This window comes from Dendropsophus ebraccatus, chromosome 2 (genome assembly GCF_027789765.1).
Source record: "Dendropsophus ebraccatus isolate aDenEbr1 chromosome 2, aDenEbr1.pat, whole genome shotgun sequence".
In the NCBI taxonomy this organism is placed as follows: domain Eukaryota; kingdom Metazoa; phylum Chordata; class Amphibia; order Anura; family Hylidae; genus Dendropsophus; species Dendropsophus ebraccatus.
The window spans coordinates 85,971,522-85,993,615 of NC_091455.1; the positions used below are offsets into that span (position 1 = coordinate 85,971,522).

A 22,094-nucleotide genomic window follows, 5' to 3' on the forward strand; every position below is an offset into this window, starting at 1 on the left:
TTGTAAAGTTACTTTTACCCTTTTCCTTTATCCACATCTTCTCCCACCCAATGGCTCAATGGCCATGTGTCTTTCTCAACCGTTCTATGAAACATCCAGAAGGACATGCAGCATGTGTGCTCTTTCCCTGCCACTACATATTGATTTATCGTACACAGAAGAAAGGTCTGGCAGACAATCTCTGGTGATGTCCAGCAATGGCACACGCTTTAAATAGTTAAAAATATAAAAAGCCTGTAAAGATGTCAGTAGATGCACACATCTTGTGTGTTATATGGGAGCAACAACTTTGCAATGATATAATGGACTCACTAAAGTATAGGAAACTAACACTACAAATGATGCATCTCACTATCCCCCCCCCCCCCCCCCCCAAAGGTCAGTATGTATGAAACCAATAAGGATTTACAGCATATTGTAGTATGCAAGAATATGTACAGAAGTCGATAATATATGAACACTAGTGGAACCCTTCTTTAGCTTCTACATAGACCAGCAACTACAGAATATTTGAATATAGAATATTTTCGTGGGGTGCACAGAAAGAATCGACAATTGCATTTCAGGATTTCATAGTGGACAATTCAATAAACAAAATAGCTTTTAGACGGGAAGTATGCATGGATGTTACTACAATGGGCTTTGTGCATTCCCTTGTCTTCTTTCTCTCTATGTATATAATATCCTGATATAAGTAACGTCAAGATGTTTAGCCAAAGATTATTTTAGCATCTTGGAGCATTGCAAACCCAGAGTAGATAAATATAGTCTATATATAGAAAGAACTATGGAAAACAAATCCTAAACGAACGCTTCTCAAACTTTTTCTACTGGAGCCTCACCCGACAAACAAAATGATACCTGGGCCTCACCAGACTGACCAAGAGGAATAAAGACCAAAAAAAAAAATTTGCTGAAGACAGTTTTTTTCTTCCAAAAAAGTGCAAATTGCACTCTATATGCTCAAAAATTTAAAAATACGTATATTACACGAAACAATCTTCCTACAGAAGAAACATCCGAGCCAACTCACCAATTTTCATAAATAATTAATAAAGTTTATTGGAACAATTCTTTTGAAAAACATGATTATAAGCAACAATTTCATAAAATAGTCTTTATACAAAGAGGAGGACAACACAAGACTGAGAACACAACAAAAGGAAAGGGAAACCACACGGTTCATGCATGAGTATATTAGAAAAACAGAAAACATGCTTTGACCAGCGAATCATATATATCACAAGGTGCTGTGTGCATCATGCAATAGACAAACATAACAAAGGCAAAACATGCATAGAAAGATAAGACAATGGTGGTATAGTTTGGTTTCCTGAGGTGAAAAAATAGAAAAGTAAAGTGCAAAGTGACCAAGAGGATGCCGGGTCCTCACCATCTGTGATGGAAGTCCGTGCAGAACTTTTGCTTAGTTTACCCTTCATTTGTCTCCTAATGCACATTAAATAAGTGCAGAATGATGCAGAATGAGCCAACAATGTTTCATAACCAGAGATTGTTTCAGTCAGGGAAAGTTTGTGCAGCTTCACCGACAACTAGGGGGCGCCTCATAGTTTGAGAAGCACTGCCCTAGTCTATGAAAGGCACAAAACTAGACACGGCTGTATCTATACATCAGTGACTTTAGCCTGTCAAGGTAGGAATTAAGTAGTAAGGCAAAACACAAAATAAATATATTTGGACTCCTTGAATAATGTAGAGTGAACTGTTAAAATTATGTCATGTTAGAAAGAGGGTCACGCTCACACAAAGCAGAGAATCTCTGTTGCATTAATGCCCCAGGGCTTTTGTAAAGTCCTCATTTCATTCATTGTATTGCATTTTAAATTCCAACCCCACACAAAAAAATAAAATGAAATCACAGCAAATGAATGCAACCTAAGGCTATGTTCACACTATGTATATTTGAGGCTGTATAGCAAACAAAACAAGGAGTGGATTGAAAACACAGAAAGGCTCTGTTCACATAATGTTGTAATTGAGTGAATGGACGTCATTTAATGGCAAATATGTGCTGTTATTTTAAAACAACGGCTGTTATATTGAAATAATGGCAGTTATTTACCGTTATATGGCGGCCATCCACTCAATTACAATATTATGTCAACAGAGCCTTTCTGTGTTTTCAATCCACTCCTGGTTTTGGTTGCTATGAGGACCTGACATGAGGACCAAATACTGCCTCAAATATACATAGTGTGAACCCAGCCTAAAGGGGTATTCTGACGTTTATTTCATTTTTCATGAAGGGAGTTCAGTATCCATCACTGTGGACAAAGAAAGGAATCAGAAAGGCATTAGGAGATCATCTGCTAGCAGCATTCTAGCCTGTAGGGGTTTACAGAAACTGCACTGTTTCCATATGGCTATGTTCACACTACGTATATTTGAGGCTATATGTTTGAGGCTGTATAGCAACCAAAACAAGGAGTGGATTGAAAACACAGAAAGGCTCTGTTCACAATGTTGGAATTGAGTGGATGGCCGCCATTTAATGGCAAATATGTGCTGTTATATTGAAATAATGGAAGTTATTTACCGTTATATGGCGGCCATCCACTCAATTACAACATTATGTTAACAGAGCCTTTCTGTGTTTTCAATCCACTCCTGGTTTTGGTTGCTATGAGGACCTGACATGAGGACCAAATACAGCCTCAAATATACATAGTGTGAACCCAGCCTAAGGGTGCATTCACACTGAGCAAAATCAGTGGAATTCCGAAACAGAGCCTTCACTAACATTCCAGCTAATTTTTTAACATACCCTAAGGGCCCTATTCCACGGGACGATTATCGTTCAGATTATCGCTAAGTCGTTCGAGATGAGATAATTGTTTGGTCGAATAGCAGTTAACGATTAACGACTGAACGAGAAATCGTTGATCGTTTAATAAGACCAGGACCTATTTTTATCGTCGCTCGTTCACATTGAATAAGACGTTGTTCGGTCGTTTACAGTAGTGACAAACACAATAGCGACACCAAGAACGATCATAAGTAACGATTATTGATCCATGTTAATGGGTTAACAATTTCAGTTCTTTCGCAATAGCGGTCGTTTGGATCGTTAACGATTATGCGAATGATAATCGTCCCGTGGAATAGGGCCCTAACTCTCAATAGGCTGTAATTGAGAATGCTGCTCACCGCTTATGGGTGCCGCACTGCTTCTTCTCACCTTTACAAAAGGCTCTATTTATTGCACGCACAAGCATATAAAATACTGGGATTAGCTCTAAATACATCATAGCTACTGTTGTAAATGATTTTACAGCTATGTAGGGGCAGCATTAAGGTGGTCATACACCTTCAATAACTGATGGCCAAGCTTTCCTGTGTTCTCTTTGGAAAGGGCTAAACCACAGCATGAGAAATCTCTCTGTGGCTTATCCCCCCAGCACAATGGTGTTAGGCAATGACTTTCCATCACTTCCGACCCCAATCACCACCAACATTAATTTGTCTGTGGTTGTTTGGGAGAGTACTATACACCTTAGATCGATGGCCAAATCCGTTGCAAGCTATGGTTTTGGCCGGCAATAATCTAAGGTGTATGGGCACCTTTAGGGCAGGGCAGACACAAAGGGAGAGCAAACTAGACAAGTGCCCAGGGCTTTCTTTAGTTATTTTGCCCCTTGGACATGCAACTTAACTTTTAAAGGGGGTATTATATATAACTAACATTGTTGAAATTGTTGGGCTTGACAAAATAATATTTTATTATTAACCCCTTCAAGACAGAGCACTTTGATGCACAAAAGTCCGGGTCAAATTAATGCAATGTTCCTCCCCGCCTTCTAAGAACTATAGTGCTTTGGGGTTGGGGTGTCATTTTTTGCGCCATGATCTCTAGTTTTTATTAATATCATATTGGTGTAACAGAAAAATTTTCATTGCTCTTTATGAATTTTTTTGTGATATATAATTTAATAAAATCAGCAATCTTGGCGCTTTTTTTTTTTGTTTTTGTTTCCGTTTACGCCGTTCACCGTGCAGGAACAGTAATGTTATATTTTATTAGATCAGACAATTCTGCACGCTACTATGTGTAATATGTTTATTTATTTATTTATTTATATTTTTATAATGGCCAAGGGGGTCTTTTAAACTTTTATTGGGAGAGGGTTTATAAGGGTTTTTTTTTTATATTTTTAAAAACTTTATTACATTTTTTTTAAAAACACTTTTAACACTGTAAAATATGCAATCATTAGATTGCACATACTGATCTATGCTATGCCATAGCATAGCATAGATCAGTGTTATCGACGATCTATATATAGAGCCTTCCTGAGAGCCGGGGTCCCGATCACTCAGTGACAGATTCTTGATCTGTCACTGAGCACCTTAAATGCCGCCATTGCGGCGTTTAAGGGGTTAATGACAGTCGGCTGCAGGATCGCAGCTGACTCATTACCTGCGGCCCCGGAGACTGATGAGAGCGGGATTGCGCTCACGCTCTCATCAATAACCCAGTCAGTGCAGGAACATATATATACATCCCTACTGCACAAGGTCCATAGAGAATGACTGGAGCATAATGCGCGCGCAGGGCTTCCGACGGCGATTTCTCGGCAGCAAGACCGGGCCCAGTAGCGGGACTTCGTGGAAGGGGAAAGTATATGGCGCTCCGCCCCGGCAGCCGGAGTGACAGGTTCCCTTTATTAATTATTATTATTGTATTTTTTGCAAATGTGTTCAGTGGTGATTGGTGACCTAGATTAGTATTTCTCAACTCCAGTCCTACAGTATCCCAACAGGGAGTGGAGGACTGGAGTTGAGAAACTCTGACTTGGACCACAAGCCATCCACAATGGGAGATAAAAAGCAGAAAATCAGAAGACAAGTTTATTAAATCAATGTATCTGCAAAAATGACCCACCTATTGTGGACCTTGGCAATTTTTTTTTCAGTTCTACAATGTCATATAAAACCTTACACACATAACTTATATTTATATGGAAGTACACATAACACATCTACACACAAGTAAAACACTGACATGAATTTAATTTACTTTTTTAAAACAACCCATTAAAATGAATTGCAGACTAATTGAGACGTATCTTAAATGTTAGAGAGCTGCAGAAATAAATTCTCAGAATGTGTTCAGTCTAATAAAATAAGAAAAAAAGGCAAATCTGCTATTAGTTTCATTCAATTTCACTTAGGTTTAATTATCTCTTCATCTGGAAGTTACATTGAATGCTGGTCCCTAAGGACAAGTTCACCACAGGGCTGAAAGCTATAAGCTGAATCACACACATAACAGAAACTAGCCTGGGATTTCCCTCTGATGTTGAAGAAATTTGATACAAAAAAAGGCCATGAATACTTAAAAAAAAAAAAAAAAAAAAAAAAAAAAAAGTGTGCTAGCTTACGAACAATTGGATACTCGAGTAACAACTATAAGGAAGTACTCAACGCTGTAATTCAGAATATGTTGGCCTACTCACACCCTTTAACATAAAACCAGAAAAATACATGTCCATTTAAAAAAAAACATTTCTGAAACATTTTTTACAAGTGAATTTTGGAAGCAAATAATTTAAAGGGAAACTATGAGCAGGTCAGGAGCATCTAACCTGGCAATATCTCCCTATAGTGCACACAGCACTGAGGATGAAGGGAAGTTTCTTACCTTCATCCTCAGGGCCATTTCTGTGATATTAGGAGTTTAATCCATATGTCGTCATTTTGGTGCACTCTGGGTGGGACTACCAGCCCCAGTTTACCAATCTGCCTACAGACGGCCCACCCCTTCTAATGCATATCAGCAGAGCGGGCCAGCTCAGGGCACTTCCGGTGGTAGAGAGGAGAGAACAAGATTTTTTTTTTTAAATAAGGGAAGCAACATATAAAGTTTTTAAGTGCTGGAAGACCCCTGTAAGGCATATTACATGTATTTTGGAGCAGAATGCATGTGTATACATGTGAAGGAATTGCTCAGGGTCCCCTGCATTAGCCAAAATAAGGAGATGCTGCAGGTAGTTGCCCTCCCACTGCATGGTCCCTTTAGACTAGGCTGTTCCCCTGGTGATAACAGCCAAAGTTAAAATCCCTTCAACAGCCATTTTGTTTTTAATTATTCCAGTCCAGCAAAACTGCCATATGTTTAGTGCTGGGTAAAACTATAATTATACGCCATGTTAGTAGCAGGTTGTACCTGTCCCCCCAGGAACTACCTGCTAAGCCAATCAGTTACTGAGGGGGTCAAACGGGAAGAGGACAAGGTCAGTGCAAGACCAGCAGGGTCAGCATAGCAGCTGCAGGAGATTGATGGAGATACATAAAGTATGCTCAATATTTTAATACAATACCCAGCCCAGGGGAAAATTATTATTTTGCCCGAGCAAACCCTTTAATTGTATGTCCATAAAACAGCCATAACATTAATACAGGTGTAAAACTGACTTACATAAGCAGTAGCATCACAAGGCAATATTTTGTTCTGTTTAGGTAGATTTTCCATGATCCCCAAAGATTCTGGCAAATAAATCTGTTCATCCACCCTGAAATAACCATCATCAGGCTGCTTGGTAGCTGCATTCACACGTCTGTAGACTTTGCGGCCCTACCGTCTGTCAATGCCTGTAATGCATCCCCTTCAAAGGCAAGTAAAAAAAAATCAAAAGACTAACACATGAAAGACTAGAACAGAACATGATGTGTAGCCAAGAGCATGGATCTTTAGCTCGAAATTACACAGAAAAAAAAAAACCAGTAACCAAATCGTACAGTATCATACCAGTAACCAAATCGTACAGTATCATACCAGTAACCAAATCATCCGGTATCATACCAGTAACCAAATCGTACAGTATCATACCAGTAACCAAATCGTACAGTATCATACCAGTAACCAAATCGTACAGTATCATACCAGTAACCAAATCGTACAGTATCATACCAGTAATCAAATCGTACAGTATCATACCAGTAACCAAATCATACAGTATCATACCAGTAACCAAATCATACAATATCATACCAGTAACCAAATCATACAGTATCTTAAAGCATACCTGTCATTTCAGGTAACTTTTCAGGATATGTTGTCACGTGTGTGTACATAAGGAGCAGCTTTATTTCTGCCCATTACATAACAATCTGTAATTTTCAGTTGTCCCTGAGCTAGTGGGTGGAGTCTAGTTTCTATGATGTCTCCCATACACTGGTTAAACTGAAGAGGAGTCTGTCCGTCTGTCTTTATAATACACTATAAAAGGCAGCTGTATAAGGGCTAACAAAGTGGTAGTGGGCAAGCGGTGAAGTCATGGGATGGGATATATTACAGCAGGGTCATACTTTACAGCTCAGGCTGTACTAAGCAATCAAACGGAATAGATCTGTCACAAATCTGTCAAAAACTGCATGTATCACATGCAGATTCACATGCATCCACAACATCATTTACAATACGGTCAGCACCCTAATAGGTGCGCTCTGTGGTACAATAGGTAACCCTCAACATCCAGGATAAAGCAACCACAGCAATCTAACCCTATCAAGCTTGATTTTTTATTTGTAGAAACTTAAAGGGGAACATCTGGCAAAATAATTTAAAGATATGTTATTGCCCAACAAAAGTTATGAAAATTACTAATAGACACTTATTATGGGAAACACACCTATAGTGAATTTTCTCTACACTTACTACAGCATGGCGTGTTCAGGTCTCTGTAAAGTTGGTGATGTCACGTCACGTAAACTGCCAACTCCTGCTGCAGCGGTGGGACAGACTGGAGCAGCAGGAGCCGACAGTTTATGTGACGTGACATCACCAACTTTACCTGAACACGCCATGCTGTAATAAGTGTAGAGAAAATTCACTATAGGTGCATTTCCCATAATAAGTGTCTATTAGTAATTTTCATAATTACTTTTGTTGGGCAATAACATAGCTTAAAATTATTTTGCCCGGACTTCTCCTTTAAGCACAGTATGCTGCAGATGTATATAGGTAATATCCGGCCTGGGAGATTATTATTTTGATACATATTGAGAATGTTGCAGGCCACAGACCTAACGCAGCAGCTACATTAGAAGTATTTTTTGCTTAATTTTCCTTAAGTGTTGTCTCCAGTGACTTGTGGCAAACATGGCGCTGACTTTTATACGCCATACACTTATAAAGTCTATGGAGCTCTCCCGACAGAGAATATTTTCCATCTAGCCCAACCCCTTTTCTGTAAAAGCATATACAATTAGACAAAGGCAATTCATAAATAGTGCCAATGGCCAAAATAACATTAAAAAAAAACAAAACAAAAAACACATAGTCAAGTCACATTTATTATTCCCAATTTAAAAGTTGTTAGGGAGTAGCTGATAAATGAACTGTGTCCTAATCTGGCTTGGTGGGTATATAAAGGCAAGAAATTTACTGTCTGCACATATCCCTTATTGCCGTCAAGGGTAAAAGAGGCAATTTGTCAAAGTTGCTCAACTAAATGATTACTGGCTTTCAAGAAAAAGGTGGCTGTAGGTCTGAAACTGTGCATATGTGTTGCTGTAGTGAAAGTGTATTGCGAGTGGACAAATGTGATTAAAGGGGTTGTCCAGCGAAAATCTTTTTCTTTCAAATCAACTGGGGTCAGAAAGTTATAAAGATTTGTATTTTACTTCTATTAAAAATCTCAAGTCTTCCCCTACTTATTAGCTGCTGTATGTCCTGCAGGAAATGTTTTATTTTCAGTCTGACACAGTGCTCTCTGCTGACATGAAAAATGAGACAGAGTTCCTGTCTCGGCCAGAGATGTCAGCAGAGAGCACTGTGTCAGACTAAAAAATTAAACATTTCCTGCAGGACATATAGCAATAAGTATGAGAAGACTTGAGATTTTTAATAGAAGTAAATTACAAATCTATATAACTTTCTGACACTAGTTGAATTGAAAGAAAAAGATTTTTCGCTGGACAACCCCTTTAAGCTTCACAGAAACTATGGTGCACCATGCTCCTTTGAGGAGTAAACCAACACGCTACAGTGGAGCAGTACCTGACAAAATGAATGGGGCTCCTAAGAAGACGGATAGTTACTGCACCTTTGCTAACAAAATCGTATCCACAAAAAAGGCTTAAATTTCCACATAAGTATTGGAATTGGACCTCAGATGATTGGCAAAAGGTTGCCTTCTCTGATGTGTCACATCTTCTGCCTCATCAGACAGAAGGATGATGTTGCGTCAAGTGAGAAACACAACAAGAATCCAATTGAGTATTCGTAGGACGACCTTGATTGTCGTGTTCCCTCACACACCCTACAGCAGCACATTAGCTAATGGTCATAATAATGCTACTCAACTGGGTAGCACTTGCCTTAAAATGTACCTGTAGGTATAACTTTCAAAATATAAATTAACAGGGGATGTGAAATAAAGCATGTTTGAAATTCACATTTTTTCTAGTTATCATGCTTTAAAGGGAACCAATCAGCCCGTTTGGGCTGATATGGTTCCCTTGAGCATTGTATAAAGCACCTGGAGCGGCCCCGGCACGTACCGGCCGCGGCCGCAGCAGGTGCTTTATAACGGAGAAAATGAATTTTATTCCCAGGCTCGTGACTAGATACGAGCGGGGAAGTAGTTATGGTGGGCGGCTCCCCGCTCGTATCTAGTCACTGCGCTCTGCCTGTCAGCGCGCTCAGAGGGGATCATTGACAGGCAGAGAGGTCCGTTACTGGCCTCTCTGCCTGTCAATCATCCCGCCGAGCGCGCTGACAGGCAGAGCGCAGTGACTAGATACGAGCGGGGAGCCGCCCACCATGACTACTTCCCCGCTCGTATCTAGTCACGAGCCGGGGAATAAAAGTCATTTTCTCCGTTCTAAAGCACCTGCTGCGGCCGCTACGTGCCGGGGCGGCTCCAGGTGCTTTATACAATGCTCAGAGGAACCATATCAGCCCAAACGGGCTGATTGGTTCCCTTTAAAACAAAGCTATACTTACATGAAATCCAGGTCTCCTGAAGGCAGCTTTTTAGTCTTGTGCTGGCTGAAAAAGAGAAACTAAATGCAGGAAATCCTTATTCACTAATTGCTCCCAGAAAAAATGTACCATGCCACTAGCAGTAAGGGTAAGAAAATGTATAAGAAAACCTGGGAGAAATGGTATAAGTAATAGGTTGCTGATTAATGTGTTTGTTTCTCTTATTTTATTCTTATTTGGGTAGTTATTTATACTTTTCATTTATTTTTTTTCTTTCTTTCTTCTCCACTCGACCCAGGGAGGGAGGGAGGGAGGGAGGAGGGAGGGAGTAAGAGGGAGGTGGGGGAATAGTAGGGGAAAAAATTTCTTTGATTTTGTGGAATGGTAATGAGTTGAGAATTGGTAGTTAAAGTGCATTGTTGGAATTTGATTATATGTATCCGTATTTTCAACTTGTTTTTATTTGTTCGCTTGGAAGAAAATAAAAATAAAAAGATATTAAAAAAAAACAAAAAAAAAAAAAACACAGGAAATCCTGGTCATCCGCACACTCAGAGAGAAAGCAGTCATTTGATGGACAGGTGCTTTAAGCCGTGAGACCCTGTACTAGCTGGAACTTCCAGAGTTTAATCTTTTTTTTTTCAACCAGCACAAAACTAAAAAGCTGCCTTTAGGAGACTGGACCTGGATACAAGTATGTATAGGTTTGCTTTAAAGCATGATAACCATAATAAAAATAATGAATGTAAGCTGCAAACATGCTTTATATCGCATACGCTGCTGATTTAGATGTTGTAAGTAATAAGGACAGTGGTAATTTAACCTCTTCCCGCTTGAGGGAGTAACAGTACGTTCTCATGCAGGTGGGGGATTCAGAGGGGGGCCGCCCAGCGACCCCGCTCTGAACCACCGCGATCCCGGGTGCCACTTGTAATTAGCGGGCACGGTTTGATCGCCATGCCCGCAAATTAGCCTTTTAAATGCAGCTGTCAAAGCTTACAGCTGCATTTAAAATGCTAAATTTCCTCTTCCCTGGTGTCTAGGGGGGGGGGGGGGGGCCAATCACCCCCTTTCCTTATTTTATAAATAAAAATAAATAAACAAACATATTTGGTATTGCCACACGCGTAATCACCTGAACTATTAAGTCATCACATTACCGATCTTGCACTGTAAATGGCGCACGCGCAAATAAAATTCCAACTGCGAGATTGCGCATTTTTGATCGCATCAAATCCAGAAAATTTGTGCTAAAAAGCAATCAAAAAGTCGCATATGAGCAATCAAGGTACCAATAATAAGTACAGATCATGGCGCAAAAAATGACACCTCACACCCATAGCCCCACAGCCCCATAGACCAAGGGATAAAAGCACTATAAGCATGGTAATAGAACGATTTTAAAGGAACATTCATTTATTAAAAAGGATTTTAATTTTTTAAAAGCCATGAAATAATGTAGTTAACAAGTTATGCAAGTTACATATCGTTGTATTCGTAACATCTTGAGGAACATGCATAACAAGTCAGTTTTACCCTAATGCAAACGGCGTAAATACAAATACTCCCCAAATTTAAAAAATGTGGGTTTTTTTTTCAATTTCATCACACATTTAATTTTTTGCTGGTTTTGCAGCGTACTGTATGCAAAAATTAAGCCTGCCATTGCAAAGTACAATTAGTGGCACAAAAAATAAGGGCTCATGTGGGTCTGTAGGTGAAAAAATTTAAGCGCTATGGCCTTTTAAACACGAGGAAGAAAAAACAAAAGCGCAAAAAAAAAAATAGTCAGGTCCTGAAGGGGTTAAGTGATGGAATAAAAATGTATCTGACCAAATATAACCTCTGCATAGAAATTGAAAAAGAGTGTTTTAGATTCATTCGCTTACATGATGATCCTGTGCGTCTCCACTTCATTCCAGATAACATATACAGCATTAGTCCCAACTGTACACTGTAATACTGGTCTTGAAGTTCTACTTATAAACCTAACAAGTGCACCTTAATAAAACAAATGTCCTCCTATTATTCATCCCTGTCTCTTCTATATATAGCTTCTTCTCTGTGCCTAATGCCGACCAGTTTCCTGACATCTATTTTAAGAGAGTAATATGTCAAAAAAATCAAAAAGCAGCTAATGACAGGGGCACGTTTTAGGAGTTACGCTGGCGACAGATGGGAAGATCACTGAAACGGAGTTCCTTGTGTCACAGAGGGCAGGGTGAAGTGAAGATTAAACAGTTGATAAAGTCTATAATTCTGAGGTTGTTTGAAACAAACATTTCTGTAAAGAACACAGTAGGGTGGTATGCGTACCAGAGAAAAAGATCACTTCTTGTAGTCTAAACAATCTTTCATTGTACAAATCCTTAGCCCACTGGTTGCAACTCTTTTGACCTATAAGGAACTGACAACCTGACAGAACAAGTCACACAAGAAGATTACTTGAGGACTACGGTGGCCTTTTCAATTGTCTCGTAATAAAACCATCTGTCAGATGGGAAGCAATTTTGGTCAATAGCTTTTCAAACATATAAAACACTGCACAGACAAAGGTTGCGTAAAAACTGCAACTCCCCATTGGTGCTCTTTTATAATAATTGTGACATTCATATGATTTAGAAATCTCTTGTCTACAGCAAGGTTATGATCTGCATGGATTAGCAGTCATTACCAGTTAATGGGGACGTATTACATTCTGGATACCCCTCTAGCGGCACACTTAAGAGGATGGCTGTTCAATCAAGCAGAAAATTAAAATAACTAAACAGACTGGATTTAAGGAAAACTATTGACCAGAAGACCTGTTTTAGTTCATAAATTCTTCAGCTTGCTAAATATATATATATATATATATATATATATATATATATATATAAATATATATATATATATATATATATATATATATATATATATATATATATATACATATATATACATACATATATATACACACACACATACTGCCTACACATTCTACAATTTGAGGAATCTCATTTCTATTACATTCTAAATTGTTCAGATTAGGAGGGTATCCACACATTCAGGTTTTAAATTACGGAATAAAAAGTCAGAAATAGATTTGGAGAAAGAAACCTCAGTCTTTCCCTTATATTCGTCTTCTATTTTTGGCTTTGTACTCAATAATTGCAAATAAATATCTGAACGTGTGAATACCCTAAAGATATTGATATTTTATTAGGTATAACAACCAACAAGTACATGGTACCATATTAGGCCTTAAAGCGACTCTGTTCCCACAATCTGACCCCCCCAAACCGTTTGTACCTTCAGATAGCTGCTTTTAATCCAAGATCTGTCCTGGGGTCCGTTCGGCAGGTGATGCAGGTGCTGTCCTAAAAAAAACAACTTTTAAACTTGTAGCCCTGTGTCAAACTGGCGTAGCCTAGATTGTGTGTGCATTAGGCTGTAACAACCTCTCTCTCCGCTCTCTTCATCATTAGGAATGCTCCAGGCAGATTGTCTCCTATTCATCAGCTGTGAGAACACGGCACAGGGGCTGGATCGTTAAGGCACCTGTGCAGTGTTCACTGTAGAGGAACAGGAAACATTCTGCCAGTGGCATTCCTAATGATGAAGAGGGTGGGGAGGAGGGGTAGTGCAAGATTGGGGCACAAAAACTATAGACCACAGCCAGTTTGACACAGGGCTGCAAGTTTAAAAGTTGTTTTTTTACCACAATAATTGCATCACCTGCCGAACGGACGTCAGGACAGATCCTGGATTGAAAGCAGCTATCCGAAGGTACAAGTGGCTATGCAGATTGGATAGAAGTTGGTTGAGGGTTGGACAGCCATTGAATGAATGACCATTTGATGAATGATAATTTTGCAGATACACAGATTTTCATCATACTGGCTGTTTCGATTGTTGAAACTGTCCATGCATGATCAATAACGGCTACAGAAGAATGATCAATCTTTGGGAGAACACTTAGAGAACATGCTATCCTGGAAGATCTTTTGTCTGGCTATCGACCAAACATTTTCAACACAGGTGACTTTTTTTTCTAGATGATGACAGATTATTGATACATTTCAACTGAAAAATGATCCTTTGGTTGAAATCATCCATTTCCATGTTTGTTTGGCGGTGAGGGAAGCCATTATCCGATACTCCTGAGCTATCCAGACAGCACTGTATATCTTTACAGAATAATCTAAAGTGTCACTTTCACTTTAAATCTTTTGAGTTATCAATGACATGTCAAAAGTTTTATTTTTAAATAAGTGGAGATCCAGTACTCAGACCCCCACAGATGACTAGAATGAGCAGGAAGAAGCGCTCAGCTAATCACTTCTCTTTTCGTCTCACTACAAGAGACAGGCTCCATAGATGTACTATGCGGTGCTGACTTTTTCTTGATGTATTTTCTAACCTCTATTTTTCCTACATGTTGTTTGTGATGAATCACTGCCCTTCTATCAGAGGTGACTGAATCAGTTACATTTATTCTGGTTGAGAGTGAAGTACTGCTCTATATTATTAAATTATGAGGCAAGGAACATTAATTCAGAAGTCTACATGAGGTCTTCCTGACGCCCATAGCGCTTTATTTATATGCCAATATCCTGCTGGACTTTTCCACTGTTTTGCTACAACAATTTGCCTCAAAGTTATTTGAAATATCTCCAAGTTTACCTCAGACAATAGATCAAAAAACTCATATTTTAACATTTCTTTGTTCAGTGAAACATACAATAAGAGAAGCTTTGAGGCTGTACACCGCTGCCTACTGAGAAGAAATAAAGCAATAGTACGTAGGTCACAAAGCTCTAGTAGTCAAAGTTTAAAGTTAAATACATAGAAGGTTAGCCTATGTAAAGTGACATACATAGACTACAATGCCAAAGGTAATACCACTACTAACTAGTTAGTTCTATTACTGTGATATGGCAATGTCTGAAAGCAGCAACAGCTCAGCCAACCTTGCTAACCCAAGATTGCAGAATGTGACAGTCAAGTGTGGAAGTTGTCAGTTCTCCGCTGTAACACTACCAAGTTCTCAGCACCTTCATGGATTCATTTTCACAACCTGTACAAGACGTAGACAGGCCTGAGAATGCCTTAAAGCGTAACTGTCATTTCAGGGTCATTTTTCTGAAAACATTAACCCCTAGACGACCCAGGACATAGAGTTACGTCATGGAAGTCTGTCACCAGACGACCCTGGACGTAACTCTACGTCCTGGGTGTTTCTCCAGCTATGAAGCGTGCTCCGGAGCGGAGCGCGCTTCACAGCAGGTGGGGGCCAGCTGCAATCGGCAGCCGGGACCTCACCGGTAAAGACACGCTGCAGCGATCGTGCTGCCGCGTGTCATTAACCCATTAAACACCCAACCACGGCGTTTAAGTGTAAGTGACAGGGGGATTCCCTGTCTCTTACCGATCGGGACCCCCGCAGTGTGACTGCGGGGGTCCCGATCGGTAAAACGGACCGCCGGAGGTCTCTTACCTGCCTCCGTGCGGTCCGATCGGCGATCTGCTACACTGAGCCTGCACAATGAGGCTCAATGAGCAGATCGCCGATAACACTGATCAATGCTATAGCAATGGTCAGTGTAGAAATCAAAGTATTGAATGTAAAAGTCCCTCAAAGGGACTTCAAATGTGTAAAAAAACCACTATTACACTACCCCAAAGCCCCTCCCCCAATAAAAGTTGAAATCACCCCCCTTTCCCATTATATAAATAAAACATATAAAAATAAATAAACATATAATATACCGTAGCGTGCGTAATTGTCCGATCTATTAAAGTATAACAAGTGTCATTGCGAACGGAGAATGGCGTAGACGAAAAGAGGGAAAAAAAGTGCGTGGATTACCCATTTTATGTTACATTATATATATAAAAAAATTCAAAAAAAGTGATCAAAAAGTCCGATCTTTACAAATATAGTATTAATAAAAACTAGAGATCATGGCGGAAAAAATCACGCCCCATACAGCCCCATAGGGGAAAAAATAAAACCGTTATAAGTGTCACAATAGGGCCATTATAATATTAACTAATTGCCAAAAAAAAAAGGATTTAATAAAAAATATATATATAACATTAGAGAATCTGTGTAACCTGCATATGGTTGTGTTCGGACTGACCTATAGAATAATGGTATCATGTCGCTTTTACCATATAGTGTATTACGTAGACACAGGAACCCCCCAAACGTTACCATATTGCATTCTTTTTTACGATTTCACCTATTTATATCTTCATAAATAATATATGTGGGATTTCATCATACATGTTATGGTAAAATGAAAGACGCCATTACAAAGTACAACTATTCCTGTAACAAATAAGCCATTACATGGCCTTGTAGATAAAAAAACTGAAAGTGCTGGAGCTCTTAGAAGGGGAGGAGGGAAAAACTAAAGCGCAATGATCAAAATTTGCGCGGTCCACTGGGTCATTTTGGGCCTGGTCCTCAAAGGGTTAAATATCAACAGTACAAGCGATTTTAAGAAACTCTGTATAAGGTTTTATGTACTAAAAGAGTTTCCTTCTGGACTGAAAAAGCAATCTCCCAGCCTCCCCCCTCACTGCAGAAGAAGCAGGATTTCTGTGTTCATTATGTAGCTATGGAGAGGGGAGGGGCTGTTAGGAGTGACTGAGCACGGAGCAGTCCTGAACAGCACAACACCCTGCAATCTTTTCTCAGTAAGTTCATAGATAAGCACTGACCTTTCTGACACCTGAATCCAGTGTTTTTGGTGCCCAGAGTCTACAAACAGCTGACCTTCATGTCACCTCTTCCTGCTCCCTCATCTCCCTCAGCCCCTCCCCCCTTCATAGGCTTACAATGGAGAGAGCAGAGCCCGTCTTCACTGGCTTCTCTGTAATGAAGACGTGTTTGCCTGATAAGAAGTCAGGGGGGAAGGCTGGGAAATTGCTTCTTGAGTACAGAAGGAGGCTTTTTTGGCTGATGAAACCTATTACAGAGTTTCTTAAAATCGCTTATACTACTGATTTCTGCAATAAAAAAAAAAACATGACAGTTACGCTTTAAGAAATACAAAGCATTGACTACAATGGTGTAAAGTGTACAAAGCAGTGGACTGTGCAGCAGGGGAAATGTATTTTCTGGAGTTATAATTGATGTTTGAACATCTGGCAGGCCGATTGGATGGAGGAATATGTGTTTAATGGATGCCAGTGCCAACTGTTTAGTTTAATGGAGGAAAAGTAATAGTCTTGGGCTGGTGACTGGGTGAATCTAGAACCATTAGCTTCAGCGAAGGGAATAACATAAAATGCTCTACTATACAATGTCATTCCACAATTGTGCAGCAAAAAAGTACATAACCCATGCTTAGGCTGGGTTCACACGTTTTTGCAATCCATTTTGTGCAAAAAACAAATGAAAAACTGATGAAAAAAAACAGATGCAATTGTGTGCATCCGTTTTTCAACTGACTCCCATTATTATTATTATAAAAAAAAAAAAAAAAAAAAAAAAACAAAACCTTTTTTTTTTTTTTTTTTTTAACAGACACAAAAATGAGGTCGACCAGGTTTTTGTGTATGTTAAAAAAAACGGATCCGTTTTGATCCCTTTTTATTTTTTTAACAATTTTTTAATTTTATTTTATTTTTTTTTACAAAAAACGGATTGCAAAAACATAGTGTGAACCCAGCCTATGTTCCTACACAACCAAAACCAGAAGTGGCTTGAAAACACAGAAAGGCTATGTTCATACACAGTTAAAATTGAGTGGATGGCCGCCATTTAATGGCAAATAACGGACTTTAAAAAAAAAATGCAATTATTTACATTAAATGGCGGCCATTCATTCATATTCAACAGTGTGTGAACATAGCCTTTTCTGTGTTTTCAATCCACTCCTGGTTTTGGTTGGGAACAGAGCCTGAGGGTATGTTCACACTTCAAGGCCCTATTCCACCAACAGATCTGACGACAGATTATCTGCCAAAGATTCAAGCCAAACCCAGGCAAAGACTATAATCAGAGAAGAGGTCATAAAGGAAAGACTGGATTTCTCCTCTTTTCAAATCCATTCCTGGTTTTGGCTTCAAATCCTTGGCAGATAATCTGTCGTCAGATCTGTTGGTGGAATAAGGCCTTAAGTAATATAGGCGGAATTACCCAGGGGAACTCTCTGTGCGGAATCCCGCCTAAATTATTCCGTGTGATCATACCCTTAAAGAGGATGTACCACCAAACAGCTTATATTGAAATATACATACCACCGTGTAGGCACTGTAATGTATAACCCAGTGATACGGAGCTTTTTTCAATCCGTCGCTGATGAAGTAATATTCTAATGACCTGTGCTCAAGCACAGGAGGCTGACCCTGCTACGGGTATTCACATCCCTCTCCTCCCCCTCCTTGACGTGCCAGCTTCTCCTCATGCTGGCACGCCTCCTATTCTAATGCTGAAACACCTCCTATGCTATTTCCCGACCTCCTGCTGATGGCGCTCGTGATCCCGGCGCTGATCACGTGATGACTCTGAGGACAAGCAGAAGAGATGCTGCGGCCGGGGAGAAGAGATTAGGAGGTGGGGCTGTGCAGCAGGAGGTCGGGAAATAGCATAGGAGGCGTTTCAGCATTAGAATAGGAGGCGTGCCAGCATGAGGAGAAGCTGGCACGTCACGGAGGGGGGAGGAGAGGGATGTGAATACCCGAAGCAGGGTCAGCCTCCTGTGCTTGAGCACAGGTCATTAGCATATTACTTTATCAGATTGAAAAAAGCTCTGCATCACTGGGATATACATTACAGCGCCTACACGGTGGTATGTATATTTCAATATAAGCTGTTTGGTGGTACATCCTCTTTAAAGAGGTTGTCCAAGAAAAATTAACTTTTCCCCTATCCACAGGATAGAAGAAAAGTGAGAGATTGCAGGGGGTTGGACCTCTGTACTCCCCAACCATCTCCGTATCTGGCCACCAGAGAGAGCCAAGTAAGCCGGAAGAGTACGTACTCGACTTTCTCCGGCAGCTCAATAGGAATAAATAGAGCCAAGGGTCAAATTGTGGTTTAAACTAATATTTGCAACATTAGTATGACAAAAACCTGGCACCTTAATCCATTCAAAGTGGTTTTCACTATATTGTGCATTTTCCAAATATAGAGGTTGATTTTCATATCACAAATATCTGCCATAGATGTGGAGGATGAAAGATACAAGAAGGACCAGAGAGATTACATTTTTAATCCCCAATAACCCTATAAAATAGGAAGCAGCAGCATTTTTTTTATGTCTAGTATGGGAAGTATATCATTCTGCGTACACCCAGTCACACCAAACAGTCACATTCTAACCTTCCTCGGCTCTGCAGTGAATAATGTGTTCAGACATATCATTACTATCTGAGATTTATTACCTGCCGTAAGGCTGCAAAGAAGTATTTGTCAGCATTCAAGACACTGAGAAAACACTCCATATTTAAAGGCATTTGTTCTTCCGGCTACACTACTTAGTGGCTTCAGTTTGTAAAAAAACAATAAGGGTAAGGCTGCATTCAGACCACATTTTTACCTCTATGGTAAGGTTGTCTATCGGGATCCTGTCAAAAAGGGATGTGGACATGCAGCCAGACGTGCTGCCGAATGGCCCCTAAACTTCAATGGGCCCCGTGGCAAGACACAGGGCAGCATGACGACATCCTAACATTCTGTCAACATTCAGCCCAATGGAAGCCGCAAAAAATCATGTGAATAAGAACTAAGGATTGCATTGAAATGTAGATGTCTACAGAACACAGGTCAATATCCATGTAGTCATCTGTAAAGTTTCATCCAGTGGCCTTCTACTGTACTCCAGATTACTGCAGATTTTAACAACGCAAATAAAAAGGGGAAATTCTAATACTTCTCAATTACTTCTAAGGATATGTTTATGGTTTTTTGAGAGATCTGCCAGATTTTTGAAGCCAAAGCCAGGAATGGATTTGAAAAGTGGAGAAACCTCAGTCTTTCCTTTATGATCTGTTCCCTGTTTATAGTCTGTTCCTGGCTTTGGCTTAAAAAATCTGTCAGATAAATCTCTCTGTGTAAAATCTCACACACACACACACACACACACACACACACACTTTGGACATGAAAAATTTCTGCATCCAAAATAGAATGAGGTCACCGCTCTAAACCCACGTCCCTTCTTTTTCTGACGCAGAAGCTCCTACTGAGGTCACTCAGCTGAAAACCAGTTACAAAGAAGTGAGTGCAGTTGTTTCTGCAGCCTGTGCATGGATGTGTACACATGATTTCCACATGACTATAATACCAAGTCACCAACAGCAGAATACAACAGGCTAAGCAATATGCCACGTTTTAGAAATCCTCAGAAAGGGAAATGAAGAAATTGATTTCAGAAGTTAACATCTTCAAGACTTGAACTAGATCATATTAAAACAGGCGGCACGTAAAAGCAGAATTTGTAAATGTTTCAAGTACAGGTGTCAATAAACACAATACAAGTCTGGGCATGCAATGAAAGCCATGAAGCTAATGGTTTAGGGGACAGCAAATAATATACGCAGCAGATCTGCAGCAGATTTTATGGTGCAGATTTGATGCTGTGTTCATTTATTTAGATCTAATCTGCTGAGTATTTGTTGCGTATTTGCTGCGTATTGCAGCAGTAAATACGCTGTGTATACGGTGTGTGTGTTTATACAAGAAGAAAAGAATACTCTAGATTAGGGATGGGCAACCTTCAGCCTTATGCTGTTCTTCCGCCAGCTCAAGTAAATCCCTATTGTTGGAAGAAAATACCACATGTGGGGATAGTTTAGATGGTTCCTTTAAGAGAAAAATGAATGTATTTAGCTGGATTTTCTACATTGTTAACAGCATAGGGACATGATGTATAAACCATCTCTAAGATGTGTTGCCAATGCATCTGTGAGGAGCGGAGACCATAGAGAACAGGTATAGCACCACCAGGGCTGTGGAGTAAGCCGCAGCTCCGACTCCTGAATTTTATCAGGACCGACTCAGACTCAGACTTCTTCATAAATGGGCAGTCATATACCAGGAGAGTTATTTATCACACTGGCTTAGCAGCTTCTCCTTAATGTCCTACATGATCCTGGGGCGACTTCTGAGGGAATAAGGAAAGGTATAAAGCAGCTTCTCCTGTGTGTGCAGTGGATGCAGCCAGTCTCCTGCCCCCATGTCCTGCGCAATTCACAACTAGACTAGAAGGAGCAGGTGGTCTTTTAGTTTCTAACTAAATATTCACTATACACACAGAAACACTGCTAACAATGCGAGATACCTGTAATATAGAGGGGGTCACACATAGTAATATAGAGGGGTCACTGTGGGTGTGGGGGTATGCCATAGTGCACGCACACACACACACACACACACACACACACACACACACAACCAGCTGCAGCCATAGTACATACACACAGGTAGCCTGCTGCAGCCATAGTACATACACACAGGTAGCCTGCTGCAGCCATAGTACATACATGAGAGGAAAGGGTGTAGAAGTCGGCACTCCGGGACGTAGAAACTTAAAATTTAACTTTTATTCGGGCATTTAAAATGCCCGAATAAAAGTTAAATTTTAAGTTTCTACGTCCCGGAGTGCCGACTTCTACACCCTTTCCTCTCAGCTATACCTTGCATAAGGCGTCTGGCCAACGCCTTGAAGATCGAGCACCCTCTCCAATCCTGCCAGCTGCCACAACATTCATCTACTGGTGAGCTGTATCTCCTTTTTATTTTGTTTTTTCACGTTTGCTCATAGTACATACACACAGGTAGCCTGCTGCAGCCATAGCATACACACACAGCCTGCTTCAGCCATAGCACACATACACACAGCCTGCTGCAGCCATAGCATACACACAGCCTGCTTCAGCCATAGCACACGCGCGCGCGCGCGCGCGCACACACACACACACACACACACACACACACACACACACACACACACACACACACACACACACACACACACACACAGCCTGCTGCAGCCATAGCATATACACACGGCCTGCTGCAGCCATAGCACACAGAGTCCTACACACACACAGCCTGCTGCAGCCATAGCACACATACACACAGCCTGCTGCAGCCATAGTACATACACACACACAGCCTGCTGCAGCCATAGCACACATACACAGC

The 22,094-nt window shown here is 40.3% G+C and overlaps 1 protein-coding gene across 2 annotated transcripts in view; it reads right to left on the minus strand.

The window, feature by feature from the left end:
* The window catches only part of PARD6G (par-6 family cell polarity regulator gamma), an 88,374-nt gene that overhangs the window by 54,431 nt on the left and 11,849 nt on the right, over positions 1 to 22,094 (minus strand). The window contains exon 2 of one of the 2 annotated variants that reach the window (XM_069957909.1): positions 6,440 to 6,626. The exons of the other annotated variant lie outside the window; for it this stretch is intronic. Within the exon in view, the coding sequence (XP_069814010.1) occupies positions 6,440 to 6,493 (54 nt within the window). The 5' untranslated portion in view covers positions 6,494 to 6,626. The remainder of the gene's footprint in view (positions 1 to 6,439; positions 6,627 to 22,094) is intronic. 2 annotated transcript variants of the gene reach the window in all.